This window comes from Bos taurus, chromosome 2, assembly GCF_002263795.3.
Source record: "Bos taurus isolate L1 Dominette 01449 registration number 42190680 breed Hereford chromosome 2, ARS-UCD2.0, whole genome shotgun sequence".
Lineage (NCBI taxonomy): Eukaryota > Metazoa > Chordata > Mammalia > Artiodactyla > Bovidae > Bos > Bos taurus.
In genome coordinates this window covers 126,911,186-126,936,237 of record NC_037329.1, presented here as the reverse complement: position 1 = coordinate 126,936,237, position 25,052 = coordinate 126,911,186, and the positions used below count along the sequence as shown (strand labels likewise).

Below are 25,052 nucleotides of genomic sequence, written 5' to 3'. Positions count from 1 at the left end.
TTTCCCTTAAAACAAGGTCACCTGTTTTCCTCACACGTTCACACCTCCAAGTCTTTATTCACTTCCTCTTCCTTTTAGGCAGGTTACCTTCCCCTTTCTTTCCACTCAGCTAAGATTCCGTATATGCGTTCTCTAGCTCTCTCTCGGGAACTCCTGAATTTCCCAGCGGGTCTCATCTCCTCTGAGCTCCCAAGTACAGCCTGATTTTGGGGCCTCAACCTATCACCTTGCGTGGGACCCGCTGGTAGTCTGGGTTCTCTTGTTAGTCTCTGACCTTCCCCTAGTACAGGGACAAGGCCACAAGCAAAGTGTCGAATTAAAAGCGGCTGGAGAAGGCGGCAAGACCTGTCCATACTGGTAAGATGGTACCCCAAATCGAATACAATCTGTACTGATACCAGGGATGTCCCTGGTCGTTTTTCTCCCTGTAGGTTTGTGGGGGCACAAGGCGAGGACCACTCCAGTTGGACCCGGGCCTGAGGTTGCCCACCCCAAAGCAGCCTTCTCCGTCCGGACATAAAAGCACGCGGTCACCAGAGGTGTCAGGCCAGGTTTTTATCCGGAAGGGGAGGAGCGGGCGCCCAGTTCGGCCAGCCGGCCGGCTAGTCGCCCTTGGGTGCCGCTTTCACCCTCATCTCGGCCAGTTTGTGAGTGAGGAAGCCCCACTTGAAACCGGCCACGGGATCAGCTTCGCGCGGCTCGGGGCGCTCGGCAGCCTCGTCCCCGGCTTCGGGGTCCGGCTCCGGGGTGGGCTCCGCTCCGCGCAGCATGGACGCGGCGGCCGCCTGCTGCTGCTGCCACCTGCTGGCGAACGCGTCCCAGAAGCCCGGCCCGCGCGCCTCGGCCGCCGCCTGCGGGGCGGGCTGCGCAGCCAGCGGGCTGCGGGAGAGAGGCGGGGTCAGGGGCTGGCCGGGAGGCCCCGGAGAGGCCAAAGGACAGGAGGCGGGGTCAGGGGACCTATCGTGGGGCCAGTGGGGCCCGGGCGAGGTCGAGGGCTGGGAGGGAGGAGAGACCCGGGAGACTGGGAGGAGGTCAGGGCATGGAGGCGAGAGGAGTACTCAGAGGCTACTGGGATAGGGGTCAGGGCATTAGGTGAGGGGGTCTGGGCTTCCCTCGTGGCTCAGCTGGTAAAGAATTCGCCCGCAATGCGGGAGACCAGGGTTCGATCCCTGGGTTGGGAAGATCCCCTGGAGAAGGGAACAGCTACCCATTCCAGTATTCTGGCCTGAGGAATTCCATGGACTATATAGTCCATGGGGTCGCAGTCGGTCGGACACGACTGAGCGACTTTCACTTTCGCTGGGAAAAAGGGTCGGGATCAGGATCCGTGGGGAGAGAGCCGGGCTCACGGGGTCAGAGTTGGTACTCAGGGAGAGGGAGGAGGCCAGAGCAGGGGAGATGGAGGCTGCGGGAAGGTGGGGAGGAGCCCTGAGAGAGGAGCGGGCGGAAGGATGGGAGGTGGTGGTGGCACCCGATCGGGGTGGGGGAGGGACGCGGTCAGATTCTGGAGGCGGTCCTTCGGGAAAACCCGCAGAGCCCGGGGGAAAGGGGCGGGGCGGGAACAGGGGTCTGGTTTCCCGGATGGAGGGAAAGAGGGTCCAGAAAAATGGGGGACGCTGGGGAGAGGACGGGTGCAGGGACCCCGAGGAAGGAGAAGGGCCTAGATCAAAGGCTTAGGGGAGAGGGAAACTCGGGAGGTAGCAAGGAGATGTCGGGAAGGGCAATCAGGAATGGTGTTGAAGCTTGAGTCCATGGGCAGGAGAGAGAAAAGGAACCCTGCGGCAAGAGAGATGGGCGGGTCGGGGGAACCCTAAGGAAGAAAGGAATAGGGGGGATGTCAAAAGGGAAGTGTGACTGGGCTGGAGGAAAGGGCAGAAGTGGAGTGTGTCCCAGAACAGAGCTAGGGGGGAGATCAGACCCTGGATCTGACCCTGTGGCCCCCAGCATCAAGGACTCGCTAAGACAGGGGTTCCTAAACTGTTACCCTCAAGTCCTCAGAGAGCTCGCTGAAAATATAGATCCCCGGCCTCAGCCAACACCCACTGAATCAGAATCTTTGAAGGAAGGTCTGGGAATCTGTGTCTGTCTCAAGTTCCCTGGGAGGATGAGCGTTTAGACCAATACTTAAGAACCACTGATCTGAACCACTCTCTGTTCCAAACACCTAAAACTTCTCTCCTGGTTTCCCTTATTCTAGGGAGGTGACCCCTCCCACATGGATGGGGAGAGACACAGTAATACCTTCTAGCATCTCAATCCCAACAGCTGGTAAATTCCTCCTGAGATCTAATCTAATCTCCCAGATTGGCCTCTTTCCTGCTGAGAGAGAGAGAAACAGGAACAGCCAGGGGCTGGCCCTCCCCAGTCCTCCATGGTCAGAAAGACAAAGCAGAAGGAAAGGACATGGGAGAAGAGGGTCCCCAGGTCTGTTTCAGACGGCCTCCCCCGAAACACACACGTACTGGTCAGCACAGGGCTCCGGTGGCAGCAGCTTGTTCTCATCTTCTTTGTTAAACAAAGATGACATCGTCAGCCAACCTTTCACCCCGACTCCCTGAACCTGGGAGAGAGGGGCTGAGAGTCAAGGAGGGCCCCAGCACACCTCCCAGGACTCCACAGAGGCTTCTGCCCAGTTCCCCAGGATTGGGGCGGAAAAAAGCAGAACTCACCCGGCGGGCCAGCTGTGACATGGGGTTGAAGGCCTCTTCAGTGGGTTCTGCCATCTCAGACTCCACTAACACTGGGTTCTCCTTCTGGGACACAAGACCCCCACCCAGTATGAGAGAGGCCCCAGAGGAATACGACCTCCCTTCCCTCCTGCCAGCCTGATGCACACAGACCAGGACTTGAAACCCCATGGAACAAGACACACCTAGCCCCCTGACACCCTCCAAAACTGCACACAGGTGTTTGTACCTCTATGCAAAACTACCTGTCATACACATTACCTGTAGAGTAGATCCTTGCAGACACCTTTGAGCTCACATACCTGCTCACCCACAGACACATTCATACACACTGCCACACACATGGACAAAGGCTTGCACGCCAATGGAGACACACACCTGTACATGAGTGTGCCTCCATATGGCTACAGCTCTTCACCTGTATATAGATACATGTGCTGTGAGACACTTACCCAAGGATGCTCATACAGTTCACACCTGTGCTCTTCCACAACTGCAGACAGGTGCATGGAAGCCCACTCAGCACATAAAACTTCACCCATTCACAGACACTAAAACACAGATGTACACACACACCCAAACACGCATACCATACAAACACAATACCTGTGAATGCTTCCATAGTCTTCTGCCTCAAAGGTATACACCTGAAAATGCCTATAACCTGTTCACACCTGCACACACACACACCTTACCTGGGGATTCCACACAGAAACCAATCCCTATACTGACCCACAGACACTTCTACACAGGGTCAGCCCTGGACGCCAACCTGTGTAGACATACATTTATTCACACTGACATACACACACCCTGGAACTAATTCCTGCCTCTGCCGTGTCTATTTGTGTAACTGCCATCCCTGGGGGCTCAGATGGTAAAGAATCCACCTGCAGTGCAGGAGACCTGGGTTCAATCCCTGGGTTGGGAGGATCCCCTGGAGAAGGGAACAGCGACCCACTCCAGTATTCTTGCCTGGAGAATTCCATGGACAGAGGAGCCTGGCAGGCTACAGTCCATAGGGTCACAAAGAGTCAGACAGGACTGAGCGACTTTCACTTTTACTTTCCAGAGGTAAGACTCTTTTCAAAAACCTTTTTTTTTAATGTCAGAACAAACATGGTCCAAGTAATGGCTCTGATCTGAGCTGCTACAGTGACCCTCAGTGTAACAAATGCTGCTTATCCTGCCACCAGCCCCAGGGGCTCCCTTCCTCTCAAAGCAAATCATCCCACTTCTGCTCAGCTCTGCCCGTTAGAAACGTGTGTCAAACTGAGTGTATCTGCATGGGTGCTGCCCTTGGGTCCTAAAAGGATCCCTTCCATGTGGCAGCCCTTGAGATCTTTGGAGACGCTGACCACTCCTCAGGTGCCCCCCACCCCAAGTCTTCCCTTCTTCTTTGGTTTGCTGGAATGTCCTGACTTTCTGCCAGTGCACCATGCCATTGGTCATCCCTGTATTGCCAGTTGCTTCCACACAAGTCAATGGCTCTTTCTCTCCCCTCCCTCCTCAGAACCAGTCCCTTCTTCTTCTCTGTACCTTTCACTCCTGCTGCCCCTCTGCCCATGCCCCATCCAGCAAGCAGGATGGTACCCACCTCCTCTGCCAGGCCCTCCTCAGATTCCCCACTCAGGGTCTGTAGCACTTTGGACTTGTAGGTTTTCCAGAAGGCCTGGCTCATGGCTGCATGGGAAATAGGCCTGGCACCCAGGCACGGGAAGCTGGTGGTTCAGGGGGCACCCAGTGAGTCTGGCTCCAGGAACCTGGTGAGTCTGAGAGCCTGTCCCAAGCATCAGGTGACCTCATTAAAGATGCACCAGCCTCCCCAGATGGCACAGTGCCCAGCAGGTGAACCCGATCCAAAAGAGTCTGTGGTGAGACCCAGCTTCTGCCCCTTCAGCCCCTTATCTTGACCCATATTTGCAAGAATAATGAAAACATAATGAAGACATCTTTCTTTACAGAAGCCTCCTTCCTGGGCCTAGGAGTTCTTGAATTTGATTATTTGGAAAGGCTCCAGAAAAATTCTTTTCCATTCACGAATTCTATTTACAAAGTCTTTGGGCTTAGGACCCACAGTGGTGCCTCTGCGGCTGTAGCCATACCAGCTGTGCCCTCAACAGGGCCATACCCTCAACAGGGCCCTGCCCTATACCTTCACTCAGCCTGTATGGTCTGGAGTGGGAAGGCCCCAAGGTTCCCAGTGGGTGCCCTGGGCTTACATTTCACTGCTTTGGGCTGGAAACCGATTCCTCTCCCCAGGGATGCACGTGCTGGTCTCCCTGTTTCCTGGCAACAGGTTCCAAAGAACTGGAGCCCCTGAATTATTGCTGAGTTCCTGTGGTCAACCTGGAAGGAAAAAGGCACCCAGCTCTGATGCATGGGGAAAGGCTCTCTGGCCCTCTCCCCAGACTGAGCACACACCATCTAGGCTGATCTCTCTCTTTGATGCCAGCCCACGCCTGACAGTCCAGGGCTCAGAGCAAGGGGTCAAAGATGGGAGGTCCTTCTGTGAGAATCTCCTCTTCTTGTGAGAGGAGCTGACCCCCTTGAGTCTCTGACAGGGCACTGTGATCTCTGGGAGGAATAACTGGGGAGGGGTTTCAAATGGCGAGGGCTTTCTCAAGGACCAGAGATATCTCGGCGCCCTGTGGGAGCTGGGATCCCAAACGTCTTCACTCTTACTTATTCATTTATTCACATCACAGACATTTTTCAGTGCCTCCCAGAGATGCAACATTATTCCCCCTCTCCCCTCAACCGCGGAATCTAAGATGGGGGAACCAGGAAGGTGTGACAAGGCCAGAGGACGGCGCTGAAATCGGTTGGGCCAGGCTGGATGGGTTTGGCCAGGGGACTGGCCGAAATGCCCGCAGGGCTTACACCACGGAGCCCCCTCCAGTGACCGAAGAGGACGCTTGGTGAGGCCGGATCCCGAGCTCAGTCACTGACGTCGACGACCGCCTGGGGGCGCTCGAAGCGCGAGCCGCGCGAGTGACGTCATCAGAGGCGGTCCGGTGGAGCCCGACCCGTCCCGGAGCGTCATATGACGTCATCGAGCCGTCCGGAAGCGCCCCCACGTGTCCTCCCACCTCGGTTCTGGGACCTCTGATCTTGCTGTCACCCATCATGGGTCGTTCCCGCCGAACGGGCGCGCACCGAGCGCACTCTTTGGCCCGTCAGATGAAGGCGAAGCGGCGGCGGCCGGACCTGGATGAGATTCACCGCGAGTTGCGGCCCCAGGTCGCCACACGGCCCCGGCCAGACCCAGGCGCTGAACCCGATCCCGACCTGCCAGGGGGAGGCCTGCATCGCTGTCTGGCCTGCGCGTGAGTTCTGGCCAGGCCCAGGCCTGAGGAGGAGAAGGGTCCGCGGTACGGGCCGGAGGTGTGAGGTCCGGGCCCGGGGTGTGCAGGGTTTCCCTCTCTTGGGACCCATGTGGGTCTGCCGGCCTCCCATGCCTTCAAGCCCGGAGCCTAGCGTCAGCGAATGAGCTAGGGTCAGGGAAGTAGGCCTACCTGAGAGGCATCACCTTCTGACTCTCCTCCCTACCCACCTCATCCCTACAGGAGGTACTTCATCGATTCTGCCAACCTGAAGACCCACTTCCGATCCAAAGATCACAAGAAGAGGTATGAAGGAGCAAGGAGAGGATTGATGGATGGGTTGCCGGGCAGACAGAGCTTGCATCTGGTCAGCTTTCAATTCCTATTCTTTTTTCCCAGGCTGAAGCAGCTGAGTGTGGAGCCCTACAGTCAGGAAGAAGCGGAGAGGGCAGCGGGCATGGGTTCCTATATTCCTCCCCAGCGGCTGGCAGTCCCCACAGAAGTATCCACTGAGGTCCCTGAGATGGACACGTCTACATGACATGGCCTGAGGATGCAAGGCAGAGGAGCTGCCCATGGACAGTGGTACAGGGGCCAAGCTGGGAGAGACTGTGCTTATCTCTTTTGGTTTGGGGAGTGGATGGCCTCTTCCAGATACCCTCCTTTCCAATAAAAGAAATGGATAAATAGGGCTTGCTTCTGACTCACTAACCTCCAGGCCACTCCTCCAAATTCAAGCCCTGTAAAGATTTCTCTACTACTCCTGTGTACAGGACCCAGGAATTTACTCCCTGCTTGATTCAGCCTTAGAGCCTGCATCCTTGCCATCCCTCAGGGGTCCTGGCATCTGTGCTGAAGCCCCCTTTGGAGCCCAGGTGTGTGTGGGGTGATGGGTAGGATCAGGTTTATACTCTTGCTTACAATGAGGACAGGGAGTGACCTCCAGGAAAAGAAAGAAGTAGGCTCCTGAGATTGTAGCCCCTGTGAATCCAGGGGCCGAGGTGAGAGGCTGCCTGCTTCGTCATGGAGCCTGTGGCCGCCGCCGCTGCCCCACCATCTTCCAGACAGCATAGCAGGAGCCGCCCAGCCCGAGGACAGCCAGCACTGCAGCCACAATCCCCGCCATTGGACTCCGGGGCTCTGCCTTCAGCTCCCCGGCTATCTGCATCTGGAGATGCACAGAGGGTCCACCTGAGGGGTCAGTCAAGACTACTGGGAAGACGGGTGGGGTGGAAAGGGGCTGAGAAGCTACAGCTGGGGAAAGGAGATATGGATGCCATTGCTGCCCCAGGGAGATTCCACCCCAATCCCTCTCGCTTCACTGCCCATCTGGGCCCTGGTTGCTCAGGCGGCCGGGAACGTGACAGCCTGGTGACTGGGTATCATCCCGGCCATGGTAAGGGGCGGATAGGGTCGGTGCTGGAAGCCATCCGTTGGGGTACTTACCTGTAGCACTCGGAAGTAGCCAGGGGTCAGGCATCGAAATCGCATGGTGGGTGCCGCTCGTCTCCCAGATGTCCTGTGGGGTGAAAGCCGGAATGAGGACCAGTGGCGTTCGTTCATGATACCAAGAGGCGGAAATCAGGGCACAGAGGTCCCTGCTTCTCATACGTGAGAGAGCCTTGCCCTCAGAGGATGCTCACCAGCGTCTGCCTTCCCGGGTCTGGCAGGGGCGGGACAGCCAGACCTTTAAATCTGTCCCTTCCCCCACTGCCCGCCCTGCCGGCCTTAGGAGCAGCTGTCAGGAGAGATCAGCATCAGGCCTGAGCAGCTCCTCCCCCGCCCACTGGGGAGTGCAGCCCTGGGAGGCAGGAGAGGCCTTGCCTAGCAGCGTGGACAAGTCTCAGGCCTGGACCAGGTGCGGGAGGGCCTGCCCGGCCCTGGTTTTGGCCCTGTCCCTGCCTCAGGTAACTGGATGTCACCTGTCAGCTCTCAGCAGAGGAGGGGTTGGGTACCTTTAGCACCCCTTCCAAATAGGGGCAGGCCTTTTTCACTTGATTTCTCTTAGATCAACCATACCTACCTTGGGGGAAGGCACATTTCACCCCTTTCCCCAAGATGGAGTTCCTACAGGAACTTCCCTCCTCAGCTTGGAGACAAGAATAAAAGATCTGCATCTACTGATTGAAAAAGCTGTTTGAGGTGTGTTAAGAAAAATTGTAGCTGATTGGGAATTTCCTGGTGGCCTAGTGGTTAGGATTCTAGGCTTTCACTGTCGTGTCTCAGGTTCATACCTGATCTGAGAACTGAGATCCTGCAAGACCTACAAGTGTGGCCCAAAAAAATAACTGACTGTGCTGGGCATTATTCTAAGCACTTTACGTGTATGATTTCATTTGGAATTGATTATCTCATAAAAATGCAGAAAAGTGTGTTTGCTAAATAGCATGTAGAGTGTCTGCATATAGTATGTAGAGAAGGGAAAAACACCCAGGAAACTTAACAGTGGCCCATTCTGGGCAACGGGATGGGATCCTGCTGGGGAAAGGACACATCCACCTTCCATTTGGGCTTTTCTGGTGGCTCAGCCAGTAAAGAATCTGCCTACAATGCAGGAGACCCATGTTCGATTCCTGGGTTGGGAAGATTCCCCTGGAGAAGGAAATGACAACCCACTCCAGTATTCTTGCCTGGAGACTTGCCAGTATTCTTGCCACAGATAGAGGAGCCTGGCGGACTATAGTCCATGGCATCGAAGAGTCAGGCAGGACTGAGCAACTAACACTTTCACTTTCCTTCCACTCAGTGAGCTACTATTACCTTTGACATTTTTGCAGCAAATAAGTTCAAAGACCTTTTATAAACTCATAAAACTACCCTCAAAATAGAAGCTGCGGGACTTTCCTGGTGATACCATGGATAGGAATCCTCCTGACAATGCAGGAGACACAGGTTCGATCCCTGGTCCAGGAAGATCCCACCTGCCGTGGAGTAACTAAGCCTTTGTGCCGCAACTACTGAGCCCATGCCTAGAACCTGTGCTCCACAAGAGAAGCCAGTGCAGTGAGAAGCCTGCGCACTGCAACTCTATGTTAGACCCCACTCTCAGCAACTAGACAAAGTGTGTGCAGTGAATACCCAGTTCAACCAATAAATAAATTTATTTTTTAAATCCTGATTAAAAAATTGAAGAAAATAGAAGCTGCCATTTACCATGCCTCTACTTCTCAGCCCTGCCAGGTCCTTCAGGTGGGGGTGGGGGTTGGGGGGCAGTAAAGGCACCAGCGTAGCTGTTAGGCCCCCAGTCCTTTTCGGGGAGGATCTGAGTACAAGTGGTGTCTTGTTGGTTTCTCCCCTACAGGATTGTGAGTTCAGGGAGGTCAGGCTGGCTGGCGTCTCACCCCTAGCTCATGTGCCAGCTCAGGGTAGTGTTTGATGAAATCAGGATGATGGAGATATGTCTGTTTATTGGAGCATCACAGGGAAGCTAGTGTGGGAAGAAGGAAAAGCATTAAAGGAGGAGACAGCACAGAGGAGTGTTAGAGGGATACACAGAGTGCAGGGCAGGAGGACATGCGACCAAGGACAAAGCCAGAAACGTGAGGGCCGAGCTGCAAATTTGAGCCTGCTGGTTCACAAATGAGGGAGCAAGGCCTCTGGGGACCTGGCGAGCTGGCATCCCCTTGAAGGAAGCAGCTGACAATCTGCACTCATGTTTGATGCCACGTGCGAAGGTAGAATGAGGTCAACAGAGCTGGCCAAGTTCCAGAGGACTCAATTTGTATGTGAAATTGTTAAATGATAATTAACACACACACATACCACATGGACATCCGTGGACCAAATTCAGACTTTGAATCTCTGACGATTCAGTTCCTGACAGGCTTTGGAGGTACTGGTAGAGAGTCCAAGTTAGGTGACACGGAGGGGGCAGCCCTCCCAGGCCCCTCCCCACAGAAGTAAAGCAATAACAACTCAGATCTACCTCATGTTCCAGATTTCAAATACTAAAAGACATCCTCAGAGCTAAGGTCTAATTCCCTCTCTGCTCTTCTAGAGCCAAAGAAACAGGTTCAGAGAAATGTAAGAGGTGGACTCAGTCACATAGCAAGTAGAACTGATTTTTTTAAATTGACACATAGTTGATTTACAATGTGTTGATTTCAAGTGTACAGAAAAGCGATTTTGATAAATACAGAATATAAGAATATATATATTCAGACTCTTTTTTCCTTACAAGTTATTATAAAATACTAAGTTTAGTTTTCTGTGCTTTATAATAGGTCCTTGTTAGTTATCTGTTGTATACATAGCCACGTGTATGTTAATTCTAAACTCATGTGGAACTGATTCTGGCTGACTCCAAAGTCCTGGGCATTCCCTAGCCTGGGATGATAATAATGATGATAACTGCAGACACTTAGTATGTGTCAGACGTTGTTCTAAAAGGAAAGCTCTTAACTTGGGCTTCCCATCCCATCAACTTGGATGGGAAAAAAATTATATATTTATTCCCACTGACCTCTAACCAAAATTTACCATCTCCTTCTTTATGAAGTATTAACAGTATCTGTGTTTTTGTCACCAGTTGAAGATACATTGATATCAAATTGTAGTTATCACAAGTATCTCAAAATGTTACTTATGCTCATTAAAGATTTCAAAATGCTGACAGTCATTAACCCACTGCTAAATCACACTCTGTTTCAGACACTCCTAAAACAGAGCTGCCATTGACTGTGGCCAGTAGAGGGTTAGTGGCCAAATGGTGAATCCACCTGCTCTTGCATCAGTGACTCAGATTCTCAGCCTCTCACACGCCCTATCTGTAGTTGTTTGCTGACCAATAGGTGTGAGGAGGTGAGTCAGAGACCACCCCCACAATTCAGTGTTATTCATGCTGAGTAACAATACACTGATACCACTAGAAGAGGAAAAGTTAATTTGCCAGTCCTGTTATTGATACATATTAAATACATATTACTATATGTACTGATAAATACATATTACTATATCATAAATTTGTGGGTTTTAATATATTTTGATAGTAATTGTCCTCACAATCTTCAGCATTTTGCTTTATGCTTTTAAAAGCAATGTTCTGAGAAAACGTCTAGGATTTCCACCAGACCGTCAAAAGGGTCCATAGTGCAAAACAGAGGGGGCTGGAAAGTAGTTCTAAAGGTTTTCAGTCAGTTAAGTTCAGTTCAGTCACTCAGTCGTGTCCGACTCTTTGCGACCCCATGAATCACAGCACGCCAGGCCTCCCTGTCCATCACCAACTCCCGGAGTTCACCCAGACTCACGCCCATCGAGTCAGTGATGCCATCCAGCCATCTCATCCTCTGTCATCCCCTTCTCCTCCTGCCCCCAATCCCTCCCAGCATCAGAGTCTTTTCCAGTGAGTCAACTCTTCGCATGAGGTGGCCAAAGTACTGGAGTTTCAGCTTTAGCATCATTCCTTCCAAAGAAATCCCAGGGCTGATCTCCTTCAGAATGGACTGGTTGGATCTCCTTGCAGTCCAGGGGACTCTCAAGAGTCTCCAACACCACACTTCAAAAGCATCAATTCTTCGGCGCTCAGCCTTCTTCACAGTCCAACTCTCACATCCATACATGACCACAGGAAAAACCATAGCCTTGACTAGACGAACCTTTGTTGGCAAAGTAATGTCTCTGCTTTTGAATATGCTATCTAGGTTGGTCATAACTTTCCTTCCAAGGAGCAAGTGTCTTTTAATTTCATGGCTGCAGTCACCATCTGTAGTGATTTTGGAGCCCAGAATAATAAAGTCTGACACTGTTTCCACTGTTTCCCTACTATTTCCCATGAAGTGATGGGACCAGATGCCATAATCTTCGTTTTCTGAATGTTGAGCTTTAAGCCAACTTTTTCACTCTCCTCTTTCACTTTCATCAAGAGGCTTTTTAGTTCCTCTTCACTTTCTGCCATAAGGGTGGTGTCATCTGCATATCTGAGGTTATCGATATTTCTCCCAGCAATCTTGATTCCAGCTTGTGTTTCTTCCAGTCCAGCGTTTCTCATGATGTACTCTGCATATAAGTTAAATAAACAGGGTGACAATATACAGCCTTGACGTACTCCTTTTCCTATTTGGAACCAGTCTGTTGTTCCATGGCCAGTTCTAACTGTTGCTTCCTGACCTGCATACAGGTTTCTCAAGAGGCAGATCAGGTGGTCTGGTATTCCCATCTCTTTCAGAATTTTCCACAGTTGATTGTGATCCACACAGTCAAAGGCTTTGGCATAGTCAAGCAGAAATAGATGTTTTTCTGGAACTCTCTTGCTTTTTCCACGATCCAGCAGATGTTGGCAATTTGATCTCTGGTTCCTCTGCCTTTTCTAAAACCAGCTCGAACATCAGGAAGTTCACTGTTCACATATTGCTGAAGCCTGGCTTGGAGAATTTTGAGCACTACTTTACTAGCGTGTGAGATAAGAGCTGTTAATTCAGGTACTCCGCACAGCCCTCTGAAGTACGCTCTAATACCCATTCTACAGACAGGGAAATTGAGGCCCGGTGGGTCGGTTTAGGCCTTGTCACACAAGCTAAGAAGCTGCAGCCTTGGGGTTTAGACCCAGGCTCGGGCTTCCTAACCTTTCTGTGCCTCGCTGTTGTGATCACTGCTCACTTTCTGGTCCCTTTCTGAGAAGGCCGGAAGGTCAGGTCGCATCCTGCCATTTGAGGCCAGTTTTGGGCGGAGATCCCAGGCCAGCTCCGAGGTCACCCGTGTCACACACCAGTGGCCCCACCCCCTGGTTTGGCAGCCAGATATTCTGGGATGCCTGAAGGGCGGGGCGGGAGACGTTGAGGCCAATGGCTGTGAGAGCGCCTTACCTGGCCTGCTTTGTGGGCCCAGGTATGCTAGTGGCTCCGCCCCCGGCCCCGCCCACCCCGCCCCAGGTCTGGGCTCGGGGAGCGGAAATTCCTGCGCGGGCGAGGCGGAGCGGGTGCAGTCCGAGAGGCCGAACTTGGCCATGGAGCCAGTGGCGACCTGGACCCCCAGGAAGGTGGCGGCTTGGCTGAGAGGTGGGTGGGGCCGGGGCAGTGCTGGGCCTGAGGGGCCCTGGGCCGGGAAGAGCGGAAGCAAAAAGGACGTGCCGAGTTTGTCAGTCGGTTAGTCTGTCCGCAAGTATTTACAGAGCGTCTGCCGTGAACCCGGCAGAAAGATAGTCGAGATGACTCCGCTGGGGTCCCCCGAGGACCTAGAAGGGGTCTGCCTTCCCGTCAATAGCCCAGGCAGTGGTTCTGTAATGAAAACAGTAGGTGTCGCCCCAGCTGACCGCCCGCAGTGTATCTCCTCTTCCCTCTGCCCCCGGGGCGCAGTGGACTGTAATTAATCCCACTTTTCAGATGCTGAAAACTCTACACTGAGCCAACAAATGATTTGCCCAGGCTTTGGACTAGGGCCTGCCCGTAGTGTCTTTTCCCTCCCCCCACCCTGAGGCTCCCAGTGAGAACAGAAGCCCAGGCCCAACTGGAGGGGGTCGGCACAGCCCCTCCTGAGACCTCCAGGGAGGATGAGCCCAGAGTGGGAAAGGCTGGTGAGAAAAGGCCCAGAGTGTCAGCGGACTCAGAGAAGTGTAGATGGTCTGCTGTGGAGTTGGAAGCTGGGAGGTGAGGACCACATTCCTCCCACAGGCGGAGCCAGAGTTGGAGGGAGGCAACTGGAGTCGTCTGGGGACAGACTCAGGGTGACCATCCCCGGGAGGAGCAGGGACTCAGGGCTGGAGTCAGTCTCCCAGACTGAATTCCAGGCCCAGCCCCTCTGCTCATCAGTTCTGTGACCACAAATCTCCGTTTCCCTATCCACAAAATGGGAAAGGCAGCTCTGATCTCTTGAGGTTAGACCAAATAAGACAATTGTGATGAGGGCCAGGCTCAGCGTCAGGGTCTGTTGGGAGGGAGACAACACAGCACATTCACTGTGCATGGGAAGGGGGGTGCTTGAGGCCCACGGCCACGGAGTAAAAGCTCGTGAACTCCTAGTCAAGGGCTCCTGATGTCACACAGGGGATGGGGGAAGAGCTATTGGTCACACACACATACCCCGTAAAGGACTCTGGCTTGGAATGGCAGGGGTTCCTTCAAAGAGGGAGGAAGCTAACTATTAACCTCTATGTGAAATATCTGTACTTTCTAGATTTGGTGAAGATTAAATGTATTAATATGTATAAAGCCCTTAAATTTTTCCTAGCACATAGTATTTATTTTTGAGTGTCTGCCTTATGCCAGGCCTCGGCCGGAATTAGAGATGAACACTTGTTTTAAGGCCCAGTCCTTGGAAGAGCTCGTGTTCGAGTAGGAGAGGTTGGTGCTCTGGTGCAGGGGTCTGTGGAGGCACAGGGGGCAGTGAGCGCAGCAAAGGGCCCCAGCCCAGCCTGGGGAGTTGTGGAAGGCTTCCTGGAGGAAGTTAGATGACCAAGGACATGAGGGAGCTGGAACAGCAGTTCAGGCAGAAGGAAAGGCACCTTCGGGGACCGTGAAGCAAAAGCAAAAGAACCTCCCGAGAGCTGCAGGCAGTTAGTGCTCTGGATCTAGAGTGTTGAGCATGACGGGCTGTGCCAAGAGATGAAACTGGAGAGGCAGGTGGTGGCCGGATCATACGGGGCCTTGCAGATCATGGTAGAGAGTCTGGCAACACATAACATGGGGGCTGTTATTGACTGAACCAAGGGAGTTGGTCAGGTGCTTGACATGTGTCATGTCATTTAATACACATTAGAAGTGATGTGTTTTTATTTCCCCCATTTTTTTAGGTGGAAACGGGCACAGAGTAATTCAGTTACTTGCTCAGTTGCTATCACTCAGGTCTCTCGGACTCCAAAGCCACATCAGTCATGACTTGCCCAAGCATCAGAACCCCTGTAGGATTTGTTAAAAAGCACATTGCTGGGCCCTGCCCCTGATTTCACGCCACTCGGCTTGTAGGATCTTATTCATAGTTCCCAGACCAGGGATTAAACTCAGGCTATGGCAGCGAAAGTTCAGAATCCTAACCATAGTCACCATGCTGTACATTCTGTCCCCCAAACTGACTTATAAATAGAAGCTTGTCCCTTTGGACCACCTTCACCCCTTTCCCCCACTCCCTGCTTCCTTGCCGCTGGCAATCATCAGTCTGTTCCCTGTTTCTAAGAGTTTGCGTTGTTTGGATTCTGTATATGAGATAATACAGTTTGTCTTTCTCTGATTGATTTCACTTAGCATAATAACCTCAAGGTCTATCCATGTTGCCAATGGCACAATTTCCTTCTTCCTGGCTGAATATTTGTGCATGTGTGCACGTGTGCAGGTGTGTGTGTGTGACATTTTCTTTATCCATTCATCTGTCAGTGGACACTGAGGTTGTTTCCATGTCTTGCTTGTTTTTCTTTTTTATGGCCACACCACGTGACTCATGGGATCTTAGTTCCCCGACTGGGGTTGAACCCAGGCCATGGCAATGAGAGCGCTGAATCCTAACCACTGGACCACCAGGGAATTCCCAGAATTTGTATTTCTAACAAGTCCTCCGATGAGGCTGCTGCTGCTGGTCTGGGGAACCATCCTTTGAGAACCACTGCCCTGTGTGATCCTACTTCTCAACTCAGTAGTAGCCTTGTCTGTGAAATGGGCAGGACAGAACACAGCCTTGGTCTCAGGGTGGGAGAAGGGCTCTTCTACTGACCGGAAAGGCCTTGCCAACCCCCTGAGTCCCCCGTGTTGACCCCTGCTCTCCCTCCAGGCCTGGACGATTCCCTGCAGGACTACTGCTTTGAGGACTGGGAGCTGCCTGGCAAGTACCTGCTGCAGCTTTGCCCCCGCAGCCTGGAGGCTCTAACCGTGTGGCCTCTGGGCCACCAGGAGATCATCCTGGAAGGGGTGGAACAGCTCCGGGCCCTGGTAAGTGAATGGCGGCCTAACTGGCTGCAGCTTCCACCCACCCTGGAGATGCTGATGGGGGCTGGCCCCTGCCGGAGTAACTTGCCCCCTCTCTGCACAGAGCTCAGGGCTACAGTCAGAGAACCTGCAGAGCCTGACAGAGGGGCTGCTGGAGGGAACCCAGGCATTCCAGAGCTTGGTCCAAGGTCGCCTGGGGGGCTGTGTGGAGACCCCTGCAGATGTCCTGGGCGCGGCCGTGCAGCTGGTACATGAGGCCCGTTCCCTCCTCTTCTGGCTCAACAGGTACCTCGGTCTCTTCCCAGGGTCTGAGTGACTGGTGAGGGGACCCTCTGCATCCATGGCCTCCTCCAGGGACCTGGAGAGAAAACAAGAGCTTGGCTCTTGTTCAGCTATGGTTCAGTTCAGTTCAGTTCAGTTGCTCAGTCGTGTCCCACTCGTTGTGACCCCATGAACTGCAGCACACCAGGCCTCCCTGCCCATCACCAACTCCCAGAGTTTACCCAAACTCATGTCCATTGAGTCGGTAATGCTATCCAACCATCTCATCCTCTGTCGTCCCCTTCTCCTCCTGCCTTCAATCTTTCCCAGCTTCAGAGTCTTTTCTAATGAGTCAGCTCTTCGCATCAGGTGGCCAAAGTATTGGAGTTTCAGCTTCAACATCAGTCCTTGCAATGAACACCCAGGGCTGATCTCCTTTAGGATGGAATTTTTGGATCTCCCTGCAGTCCAAGGGACTCTCAAGAGTCTTCTCCAACACCACAGTTCAAAAGCATCAATTCTTCAGTGCTCAGCTTTCTTTATAATCCAACTCTCACATCCATATATGACCACTGGAAAAACCGTAGCCTTGACTAGACGCACCTTTGTTGGCAAAGTAATGTCTCTGCTTTTTAATAGGCTGTCTAGGTTGGTCATAACTTTCTTTCCAAGGAGTAGTATGGTGGGACTGGCCAAAAAAGGTTAATTGGTCTGTGTAAGGGGCTTCACAGTGGTTTGTAATGGGGCTTCCATGGTGGCTCAGATGGTAAAGCGTCTGCCTTCTATTCAGGAGATCCAGGTTCGATCACTGGGTTAGGAAGATCCCCTGGAGAAGGAAATGACAACCCACTCCAGTACTCTTGCCTGGAAAATTCTGTGGACAGAGGAGCCTGGTAGGCTACAGTCTATGGGGTCGCAAAGAGTCGGACACAATTGAGCGACTTCACTCACTTAAGGGCACTGGGTTCCCTGGGTTCCCACCCGACCTCCAGCTTGTAACCATGTCTCATCAGCAGCATTGCATAAGGAGCTGGCTACCCCTTCACTGGCTGCTGCTTGTCCCAGAGGTCCTAGCTCCAATGTCACCTCCTCAGGGAAGCCTTTCCCATTATACACTCTCAGAGCTCCCTATGTGTCACAGGAGTAGAAGTTACATCTTTTTTTGAATTTTTGTTTCTTTTTTGGCCACACTGGGTCTTCCTTGCTGTGGGCAGGCTTTCTCTAGTTGTGGGATGCGGGGGCTGCTCTCTGGTTGTAGTACGTGGGCTGCTCATTGCAGTGGCTTCTCTTGTTGCAGAGCACAGGCTTTAGGGTACATAAGCGTCAATAGTTGTAGCTCACGGGCTCTAGAATTTGTGGGCTTCAATAGTTGGGCCACATGATTGCCCTGTGGCATGTGGGATCTTCTCAGTCCAGGGATCAAACCCATATCCTCTGCACTGGCAGACAGATTCCTAACCACTGGACCACCAGTGAAGTGAAGTGAAGTGAAAGGTGCTCGATTGTGTCCAACTCTTTGCGACCCCATGGACTATACCATCCATGGAATTCTCCAGGCCAGAATACTGGAGTGGATAGCCTTTCCCTTCTCTAGAGGGTCTTCCCAACCCAGGGATTGAAACCAGGTCTCCCGCATTGCAGGCAGATTCTTTACCAGCTAAGCCACATAGGAAACCCAAGAATACTAGAGTGGGTAGCCTATCCGTTCTCCAGCGGATCTTCCCGAACCAGGAATTGAACCCGGGTCTCCTGCATTGGAGGCAGGTTCTTTACCAACTGAGCTATGAGGGAAGCCCATAAATCATCATTGGACACCAGGGAAGTCCCTAATCATTATTGATGTAATTATGTATTTAATATCTGTCTCTCCAGTGCCTAGAACCAAGCCTGGCATTCATTAAACACTTGACAAATAAATCCTGTGCTAAAGTCTGTGCTAAAATAAATAAAGTCTGCACAGAATAAATCTGTGCTAAAGATGTATCAGTCATCTCCTTCACCCCAAACCAAAACTCATCAGGGCCTTAGATGCGTAGTTGGCTCAGGGTGGTTCAGTGGCCTGACTGTTAAGCTCAGTCCCCTAACCACTGCTCCATCCTCCCCTCTGCCAGGTACCTCTTCTCCCACTTAAATGACTTCTCATCCTGCCAGGCGATTGGGGAATTATGCGGGGAGCTGGGCCAGGCCTTGCAGGAGGTAGGAGATCCAAGGGCCAGGCTTGGCTGAGGCCATAGAGACCAAGTCAGGCTAGAGCTTTTTATAACTTGTGAATCAGCACAGGTTCGGGGGTGAGAGCAGGGAGGGGCCAGAGCAGGAAGAGAGGAGGCCCGGCCACTGGGTAGTGGGTGAGGGGGTGTGGGGGCTCCTAACTGGAAGGGGCAGCTCAGCAAGTTTGATCTCAGGAGGGTGTGGAGCGGGGGAGGGCATGTGTGGTGATCTCTGGGGGCCCGGTATCAGGGAGATGGGATCTTGGGGCCAAAGTTCTGCGGCCCTGTCGTTCCGGGAAGGGGCCAGGGTATGGGACACGCTGGGAGGGACCGCAGGGAACTCCCCTGCCCTCAGGAGAAGGCAGGGCACCCTGCTCAGGGCCGGCCCCCGCTCTCTCTCTGCTTCCAGGACTGTCCAGCGGCTGAGAAGGAAAGCAAAGTCCTGAGAATTGTGAGTCAGGGGCTGAGCGGGCCGTGGGGATGGGGTGGGACGGGACTCAGGCTAGACATCCTGCCCTCCATCCGCCAGAGCAGCCATGTGGCTGGGATCTGTTGCAACATCCTGAGCTGCTGCCCGGAGGAGCTGCTGAAGCAGAAGGCTGTACTAGAGCAAGTGCCGCTGGACGATCCTTCGGTGAGCCCTGACCTCTCACCTTTCACCTCTGGTCCCCTCAAGCAGCCTCGTGTGGGCTCGGAAATCTGATTCTAGGATCCCACAGAATCCTATCCTATTACGGCTGGATGGACCTTTCTGTACAGATGTTAAAGGTTCAGAGGACCTCCCCTGGGATCTCACCATCCTTCAGCCCCTTCTCCAGTCCAGAGGGGCTGCAGCAGGTGGGGTCTTGGTGACACATGCCGGCCCCGGGACACGGACTTGGCAGATTAAGGGAGAAGGGGAGAGGGCATGAACTTTTTTACTTCAATCCTTGACCAGCTGGGAAAACCCCAGCCCTGCCCTGTCCCTGCTTAAGCCTTCAGGAGAGTTGCTGAGAGTTGCTAAAAGCTCAGAAGTCAGTAACCTGCTCCCCTCAGTCCTTAGGGGAAGAGGAGGCAGGGCCCAGAGAGGTGCAGCAGCAAGCCCCAAGTCATACAGCAAGTCGGGCGGTGCCAACTTGAGGCCAGCTCTCTCCCCCTTTCCACCCGCCTATGAGTCCTGGTGCCCAGCGAGGGTCCTGCCCACTGGCCCTGCAGCCCCCCGACCCTCAGTGACCGCAAGGCTTTGCCTTGCAGGGCCTGGAAATCCACACCACCAGCAACTGCCTGCACTTCGTGTCTCGAGTGGGCACCCAGGTGAGAGCCCTGCAGCCTTCTCAGCCAACAAGCCCCACGGTCCTCTTTACCTGCCGGCCAAGCCCCATGAGGGTGCACCCCTCTGAACCCTACCTCCAACACCAGGTCCCCACCAACCCCCAGCTGCAAGTCCTGCCTGGAGACGAGATTGTCCAGGTCAACGAGCAGGTGGTGGTGAGTGAGGGGAAGGGCACGATGGGAGGAAGGGGTTCCTGAGTAGAACCCAGGTTGGTGGGTGGAGAGGTTCCCTTCCTTCGGGAGACCAGGGTGGTGAGCTGCTTGCCGTGAGGTCAGCCAGCTCACGTGGGTCCGAGGGGCTCCGGGAGGCTTCCTAGAGGACAGCGAGGGGAGGCTGAGCCCGAGACTGAGAGAGTGATCGAGGGGAGGGCTGTAAGGTTGCCCCGGAGACTCCCGTCCAGGTCAGTCCAGCCCCGTGTCCCCATCCCCTAGGTGGGCTGGCCCCACAAAAACGTGGTGAGGGAGCTGCTGCGGGAGCCGGACAGGGTCAGCTTAGTGCTGAAGAAGGTCCCGGTGCCGGAGACCCCACAACAGGTACCTGCCACCCTCCCCACCCCCAGTCTGCTTTCAGACCCGGGTGTGGTCCCCAGCTCCATCTCCTGTTTCTGGTTGCTCCTTAGACCCCTCCTCAGCCCCTGGACTCACCATGCCCAGTGAGCCCATCACCAGCTCCAGCCTCAGTGTCTCCCAGGTAACAGGCTCGGGCCCCGGGTGGGTCTTGGAGGGTGGGCCACAGCTCACTTTATCTCTCCCCCATCACTCCAGGACCCCGTCTAAAGACATCTTTGACTTCAACCTGTCTTCAAACCCAAGTCCTGGACCCAGCCCTCCTGCCTGGACAGGTAATATCAAAGCCCCACGTGTTAGCAGGTGTCTCAGACAAGGCATGTGGGGTGTCTGACTCTGACCCTGGGCTCTTACACCCGCAGCCTACTGCTGGGCCTGGGTCTGAGGCTCATGGAGCCTCTCTCTCTCTTCTCCCTCCCTGACAGACTCAACCTTCCTTGGCCCCAAGCCCCTGCCCAGCCCCCCTGCAACCGCAGCCACATACCTGGCAGAGGTAGCAGACACTCCGGAGCGCCCAGAACACCCTGATAGGGTAAGTTCAGGGGCTCAGTAGGGAGGGGTGTGTGGCTCTGGATGCAGACTCTTCTCTAATTGCCTGTGTCCCTTTCAGAGTCCTGTCCCTGGCTGCAGGAAATCAAAAGGTATGAAATGCACCAGACTGGGTAGGTTGGGAGGCACTCTTAGAAGTCTTTACAAGGCTGGACAAGACCACCCTCCCAACACACACGTCGCACACTTCTCCCCCGGACACAGTTCTGTTTCTGGGGTCAGACAGACCTGTGCTCCCAGCCTAGACCTCTCACGATCTCTGCAATTTTTGGGCAAACAGCTTGTCCTCTGATCTTCACCTTCCTCATCTCTTAAAATGAGAAGAGTCAACCCCCGCCCGGAACTGACACTTGCTACAATCCAAGTGCAGAGCAGGAGTTCAGAAGCATCAGCTGGGGTGCTCCTGCGGGGCCAGGGAGCAGCTTTGGGGGTCTGGGATGCCCCGCCAACCCCTCACTGACCCTTGTGTCATGCTGCTGCAGGCGTGGCGACGCGCAGGCGGGTGTCGTGTCGGGAGCTGGGCCCGCCCGACTGTGATGGCTGGCTCTTGCTCCGCAAGGTGCCCGGGGGCTTCATGGGCCCGCGCTGGCGCCGCTGCTGGTTCGTGCTCAAGGGACACACACTCTACTGGTACCGCCAGCCCCAGGTGAGACCCCGTACACACACGCACAAGTGAGTCACCTCAGGGCCATGGCTCCTGTTCCTCCTCCAGCGTTCAGGCCCATCAGTGGTCACAGGTGGGCCTCAGCATTCCCATCTGTAAAATGGGGACAGTCTTTGGCGAGAACTGAGGTGTGTGCAAAAGCAGTTTGGAAAAGGTAGCACAGGGCATGTAGAATCGCTGATTCTGCCCACCCTTCCTTCCCCTTCCGTTAATCTGTTCATCCAGTGATGGGTGCTCAAGCAATTGTCTGCTCATTCCACTAACATTCAAGGTGCCTACTGTATACCCAGCTCTGGGCTGGGCCCTGGGACATGTGGGAGAACCAGATCTTTTCTGTTTCTCAGGCCAGTGGGGACAGGGATGAATACACAGGGACAATACGGGAACATATAATGTGATGGAGGAAGAGCCCAGGGGTGGGTGGGATCCCTGCAAAGGTGACCAGTCCACCTGAAGAGTGGCGAAGGCTTCCTGAGAAACTAGTGCCTGAAGGTTAGACAGAAAGGTGCAAGAAAAACAGGCAGGGAGAAGAGCATTCTGCAAAGCAGCTTCGTCTGTGTCTGTGATGGAGCAGATGTATGAGCGGGCTCCTCTTTCCTGGCTGTTTCTCCGGATAGCTTGCCTCCATTTCCAGGCACAGAGACACCCCTTGGTCACAACCCTATCCCAGCTTCCTTCCCTGAGCCCTGGGCATTGAGAGATGAGCAGTTAGACAGCCCAGGAGATGCCCTTCCCCCTCCCCCGCTGCCATTAGGAGCCTGCCTGGGCCTCAAGGGTGTTGGAGCTCCAAGCTGACCTTCACGCTGTGATTCCCCCAGGATGAGAAGGCCGAGGGCCTCATCAATGTCTCCAACTACAGTCTGGAAAGTGGACAAGATCAGAAGAAAAAATAGTTAAGTCCTGGGCTGTGACAGGCGGGGATAGGGAGAGAAAGGGAGAGGCAGGTGACAGGAGGGGCGAGGTGGGGGCAGCAGGTGGCTGGGGTTCCCAGGCCAGCCTCTCTGGGTTTGGGATGGGCACCCCCAGGTGAGTGAGGCCCCTCTGCTCCCCGGCAGTGTGTTCCAGCTCACCCACAACGTGTACAAACCCTTCATCTTCGCTGCTGATACCCTGACGGATCTGAGCATGTGAGTGCCACTCTCTCACCCCCCACAGCTTGCATGTGAGTGCTCAGGGCCTGGGCTCAGGAGCCTGGATTCAGATCCCAGCTCTCTGAGAGGGCTGCTCAAGATACTCCCTTCTCTAAGCCTCAGTTTCACCTTCTGTAAAATGGACTAATAAGAATTCCTATCTCTCAGATTGGCTCTGAGGATTAAGTTAGAAGATGATATAAGTGAAAGCCCCACCCAGCACTCTTGAGAGTCTCTTGGACTGCAAGGAGATCCAATCAGTCCATCCTAAAGGAATATTCAGTCTTGAATATTCATTGGAAGGACTGATGTTGAAGCTGAAACTCCAAACCTTTGGCCACCTGATGTGAAGAACTGACTCATTTGAAAAGACCCTGATGCTGGGAAAGATTGAAGGCAGGAGGAGAAGGGGACAACAGAGGATGAGATGGTTGGATGGCATCACCAACTCAATGGACATGAGTTTGAGTAAACTCCGGCAGTTGGTGATGGACAGGGAGGCCTGGTGAGCTGCAGTCCATGGGGTCACAAAGAGTTGGACACGACTGAGCGACTGAACTGACTGACTGACTGACACCCAGCATGCTGCTGCTGCTGCTGCTGCTAAGTCACTTCAGTCGTATCCAACTCTGTGCAACCCCATGGACTGCAGCCTACCAGGCTCCTCCGTCCATGGGATTTTCCAGGCAAGAGTACTGGAGTGGGTTGCCATTGCCTTCTCCAACCCAGCATACTGACTCAGTGGAAACTCTCTGAGACCCATTTGCCCCTCCACAGGTGGGTGCGTCATCTCATCACCTGTATTTCCAAGTACCAGTCTCCAGGCCGGGCCTCCCTACCCCGAGAGGAAGGTGGGTATCTCACAGGGCTGGATCCCATCGAATCTCACCTGAGCCTCTGCTTTCCTGGGGTGGGGGCTGGGAATCCAGTTCCCCAAGCCCACCCCCTGGCTTACCCAACCTGTGAAGCTTCTGTGCGTCCCCCCAACGGCTCCTGTCCACTCCAGACTGCTATAGCGAGACGGAAGCCGAAGATCCTGACGACGAGGCTGGATCCTGCTCAGCCTCAGTGAGTTGGGGGCTGGTGGAGAGGGTGGTGGGGTGAAGAGCAGGGCGTGGAGCTCAGACTGATAACCCTCCTCTCCTTCCACCCTGCCCACAGCCCAGCCCAGCCCAAGCTACGAGTTCGCTCCATGGAGATCCATCACCTGCAGTCACCCCGCAGGACAGCCCGCGGACCTCCTTCAGTCCGGCGACAGGTGCGGAGCAGAGCAGGCGGTGGTGGGGTTAGTCGGGACACGGAGCTGAGACAGGGCTGGTGGCAGTGGGGCGGGCACACCTTCACTTTGCTCCCCCCTCCCACAGACAGCAGTGAAGGGGCCCTCGAAGGAATGGTCCGGGGCCTGAGACTGGGTGGTGTGTCCCTGCTGGGCCAGCAGCAGCCCCTCACTCAGGAGCAATGGCGAAGCTCTTTCATGCGGCGCAACCGAGACCCCCAGCTCAATGAGCGAGTGCACCGTGTGCGCGCACTGCAGAGCACGCTCAAGGTCAGCAGGGGGCGCACGGGGGGCTGGGTGCTGGGCTAGATGTCTAGCTGGGCCAGGTGTCTAGATGTCTAGCCCTCTTGGGCTCGGCTGCGGACCGGGTCGAGTTCTGGATTCCTGGAGCCAGGCTCTCGATTTTGAGGATGGGGGCTGGCGCTGGCTGGGATCTGGGCGCTGGGCCCTAGAGCTAGCTTTGGGCTCGGGCTCTGCCCCTTCCTGGGGTGATCCTGGCCCCTTAACCCCGACACCTCTTCCAGGCAAAGCTGCAGGAGCTGCAGGCTCTGGAGGAAGTGCTGGGCGACCCCGAGCTCACCGGAGAGAAATTCCGCCGGTGGAAGGAGCAGAACCAGGAGCTCTACTCGGAGGGCCTGGGGGCCTGGGGAGGGGAGCAGGCCCAGGGCGGCTCCCAAGTCCTGAATTCTGACCCCAAGGAACAGTCTTCCCACCCGCCACCCTCTGACCCCGAGGAGTGCTCCCCTCTCTGCCCCCTGACCCCAGAGAGTGACCCCCGACCTCCTGACCTCTAACCTTGGCCAGTACCCTAAGTTTCCGACCTCCGGCCTTGAGGACCACCTCTGACACATCTAGGACAGAGCATCCCTGCATGCTGTTCCGAGTTGGAGGCGGTGCTTGTCGGTGCCTCTGCCCCAAGCTGACCGCCTCTGCTCCGCCTTCTGCCATTTCTGCTCCTCTGCCCGCCCTGGAATGGGGTAAAGTGAAGTGAGCTTGTGCCAAGGAAGGAGCGAGAGGCAGGGGTGCAAGAACTCTTTCTTACCCTGTGCTCTTCCTGTGCCCCCTCCGCCCCTCAGCATGTCTCCATTCCCCAAGCCAGTCTGTACAGAAGTTCTTCACTTGAACCAGTGGATACTTTTCAAGTAAATAAAGTCAGTTTCTTTAACATGAATCTGCATGTGCCTTTGACTTCTGTATTAGAATCTGGAATCTGCTTCTGGGAGGGGACA

At 54.4% G+C, this 25,052-nt stretch overlaps 4 protein-coding genes and 1 long non-coding RNA gene across 17 annotated transcripts in view; 2 read left to right on the top strand and 3 right to left on the bottom strand.

Annotated features, from left to right (window-relative positions):
- Positions 1–27: 27 nt before the first annotated feature.
- Positions 28–7,533, bottom strand: C2H1orf232 (chromosome 2 C1orf232 homolog). Of its 2 annotated transcripts, XM_059879629.1 has the most exons (5): positions 7,460–7,533; positions 4,285–5,036; positions 2,670–2,753; positions 2,463–2,560; positions 28–879 (listed from the first exon to the last, which is right to left on the bottom strand). In XM_059879629.1, exons 2-5 carry the CDS (start codon positions 4,366–4,368, stop codon positions 603–605), a joined length of 543 nt encoding a protein of 180 aa, XP_059735612.1. In that variant the 5' UTR covers positions 4,369–5,036; positions 7,460–7,533; the 3' UTR covers positions 28–602. The 2 variants fall into 2 exon arrangements, 1 of the variants encoding a protein (XP_059735612.1); XR_009492265.1 differs by lacking the exon at positions 28–879 and having other exon boundaries at positions 1,829–2,560; positions 4,910–5,036.
- Positions 5,625–6,705, top strand: ZNF593 (zinc finger protein 593). Its single transcript, NM_001192186.1, has 3 exons — positions 5,625–6,016; positions 6,257–6,319; positions 6,413–6,705. The coding sequence occupies exons 1-3, from the start codon at positions 5,817–5,819 to the stop codon at positions 6,552–6,554; spliced, it is 405 nt and encodes a 134-aa protein (NP_001179115.1). The 5' UTR covers positions 5,625–5,816; the 3' UTR covers positions 6,555–6,705.
- Positions 6,696–8,511, bottom strand: ZNF593OS (ZNF593 opposite strand). 2 transcript variants are annotated; one of them, XM_059879627.1, is made up of 3 exons: positions 7,657–7,689; positions 7,460–7,532; positions 6,696–7,181 (listed from the first exon to the last, which is right to left on the bottom strand). In XM_059879627.1, exons 2-3 carry the CDS (start codon positions 7,502–7,504, stop codon positions 7,035–7,037), a joined length of 192 nt encoding a protein of 63 aa, XP_059735610.1. In that variant the 5' UTR covers positions 7,505–7,532; positions 7,657–7,689; the 3' UTR covers positions 6,696–7,034. The 2 variants fall into 2 exon arrangements, with proteins under 2 accessions (XP_059735610.1, XP_059735608.1); XM_059879625.1 differs by having other exon boundaries at positions 7,460–8,511.
- Positions 8,512–12,905: 4,394 nt separating this feature from the next.
- CNKSR1 (connector enhancer of kinase suppressor of Ras 1) lies at positions 12,906–24,994 on the top strand. 5 transcript variants are annotated; one of them, NM_001193165.1, is made up of 21 exons: positions 12,906–13,005; positions 15,704–15,861; positions 15,962–16,143; positions 18,231–18,315; positions 18,736–18,777; positions 18,856–18,960; positions 19,560–19,619; positions 19,725–19,793; positions 20,070–20,171; positions 20,258–20,328; positions 20,403–20,479; positions 20,630–20,736; positions 20,815–20,845; positions 21,236–21,399; positions 22,236–22,309; positions 22,473–22,544; positions 23,325–23,398; positions 23,554–23,615; positions 23,709–23,805; positions 23,912–24,093; positions 24,348–24,992. In NM_001193165.1, the coding sequence occupies exons 1-21, from the start codon at positions 12,954–12,956 to the stop codon at positions 24,615–24,617; spliced, it is 2,136 nt and encodes a 711-aa protein (NP_001180094.1). In that variant the 5' UTR covers positions 12,906–12,953; the 3' UTR covers positions 24,618–24,992. The 5 variants fall into 5 exon arrangements, with proteins under 5 accessions (NP_001180094.1, XP_059732928.1, XP_059732926.1 ...); XM_059876945.1 differs by having other exon boundaries at positions 12,907–13,005; positions 15,962–16,147; positions 18,235–18,315; positions 24,348–24,994; XM_059876943.1 differs by having other exon boundaries at positions 12,907–13,005; positions 15,962–16,147; positions 18,235–18,315; ... (1 more) ...; positions 20,258–20,479; positions 24,348–24,994.
- The window catches only part of LOC112443411 (uncharacterized), an 11,363-nt gene continuing 474 nt past the window's right edge, over positions 14,164–25,052 (bottom strand). For 2 of the 7 annotated variants that reach the window (XR_009492272.1, XR_009492266.1), the window contains exons 2-7: positions 24,619–25,039; positions 23,503–23,627; positions 21,435–22,277; positions 20,689–20,828; positions 15,986–16,216; positions 14,164–14,610 (exon numbers count right to left, since the gene is read on the bottom strand). This is a non-coding gene — a long non-coding RNA (uncharacterized lncRNA). Of the gene's footprint in view, positions 14,611–15,985; positions 16,217–16,361; positions 16,946–18,623; positions 18,749–19,122; positions 19,951–20,688; positions 20,829–21,434; positions 22,278–23,502; positions 23,628–24,618; positions 25,040–25,052 lie in introns of those variants that run through there. The other 5 variants (XR_009492269.1, XR_009492268.1, XR_009492270.1 and 2 more) reach the window with 5 other exon arrangements.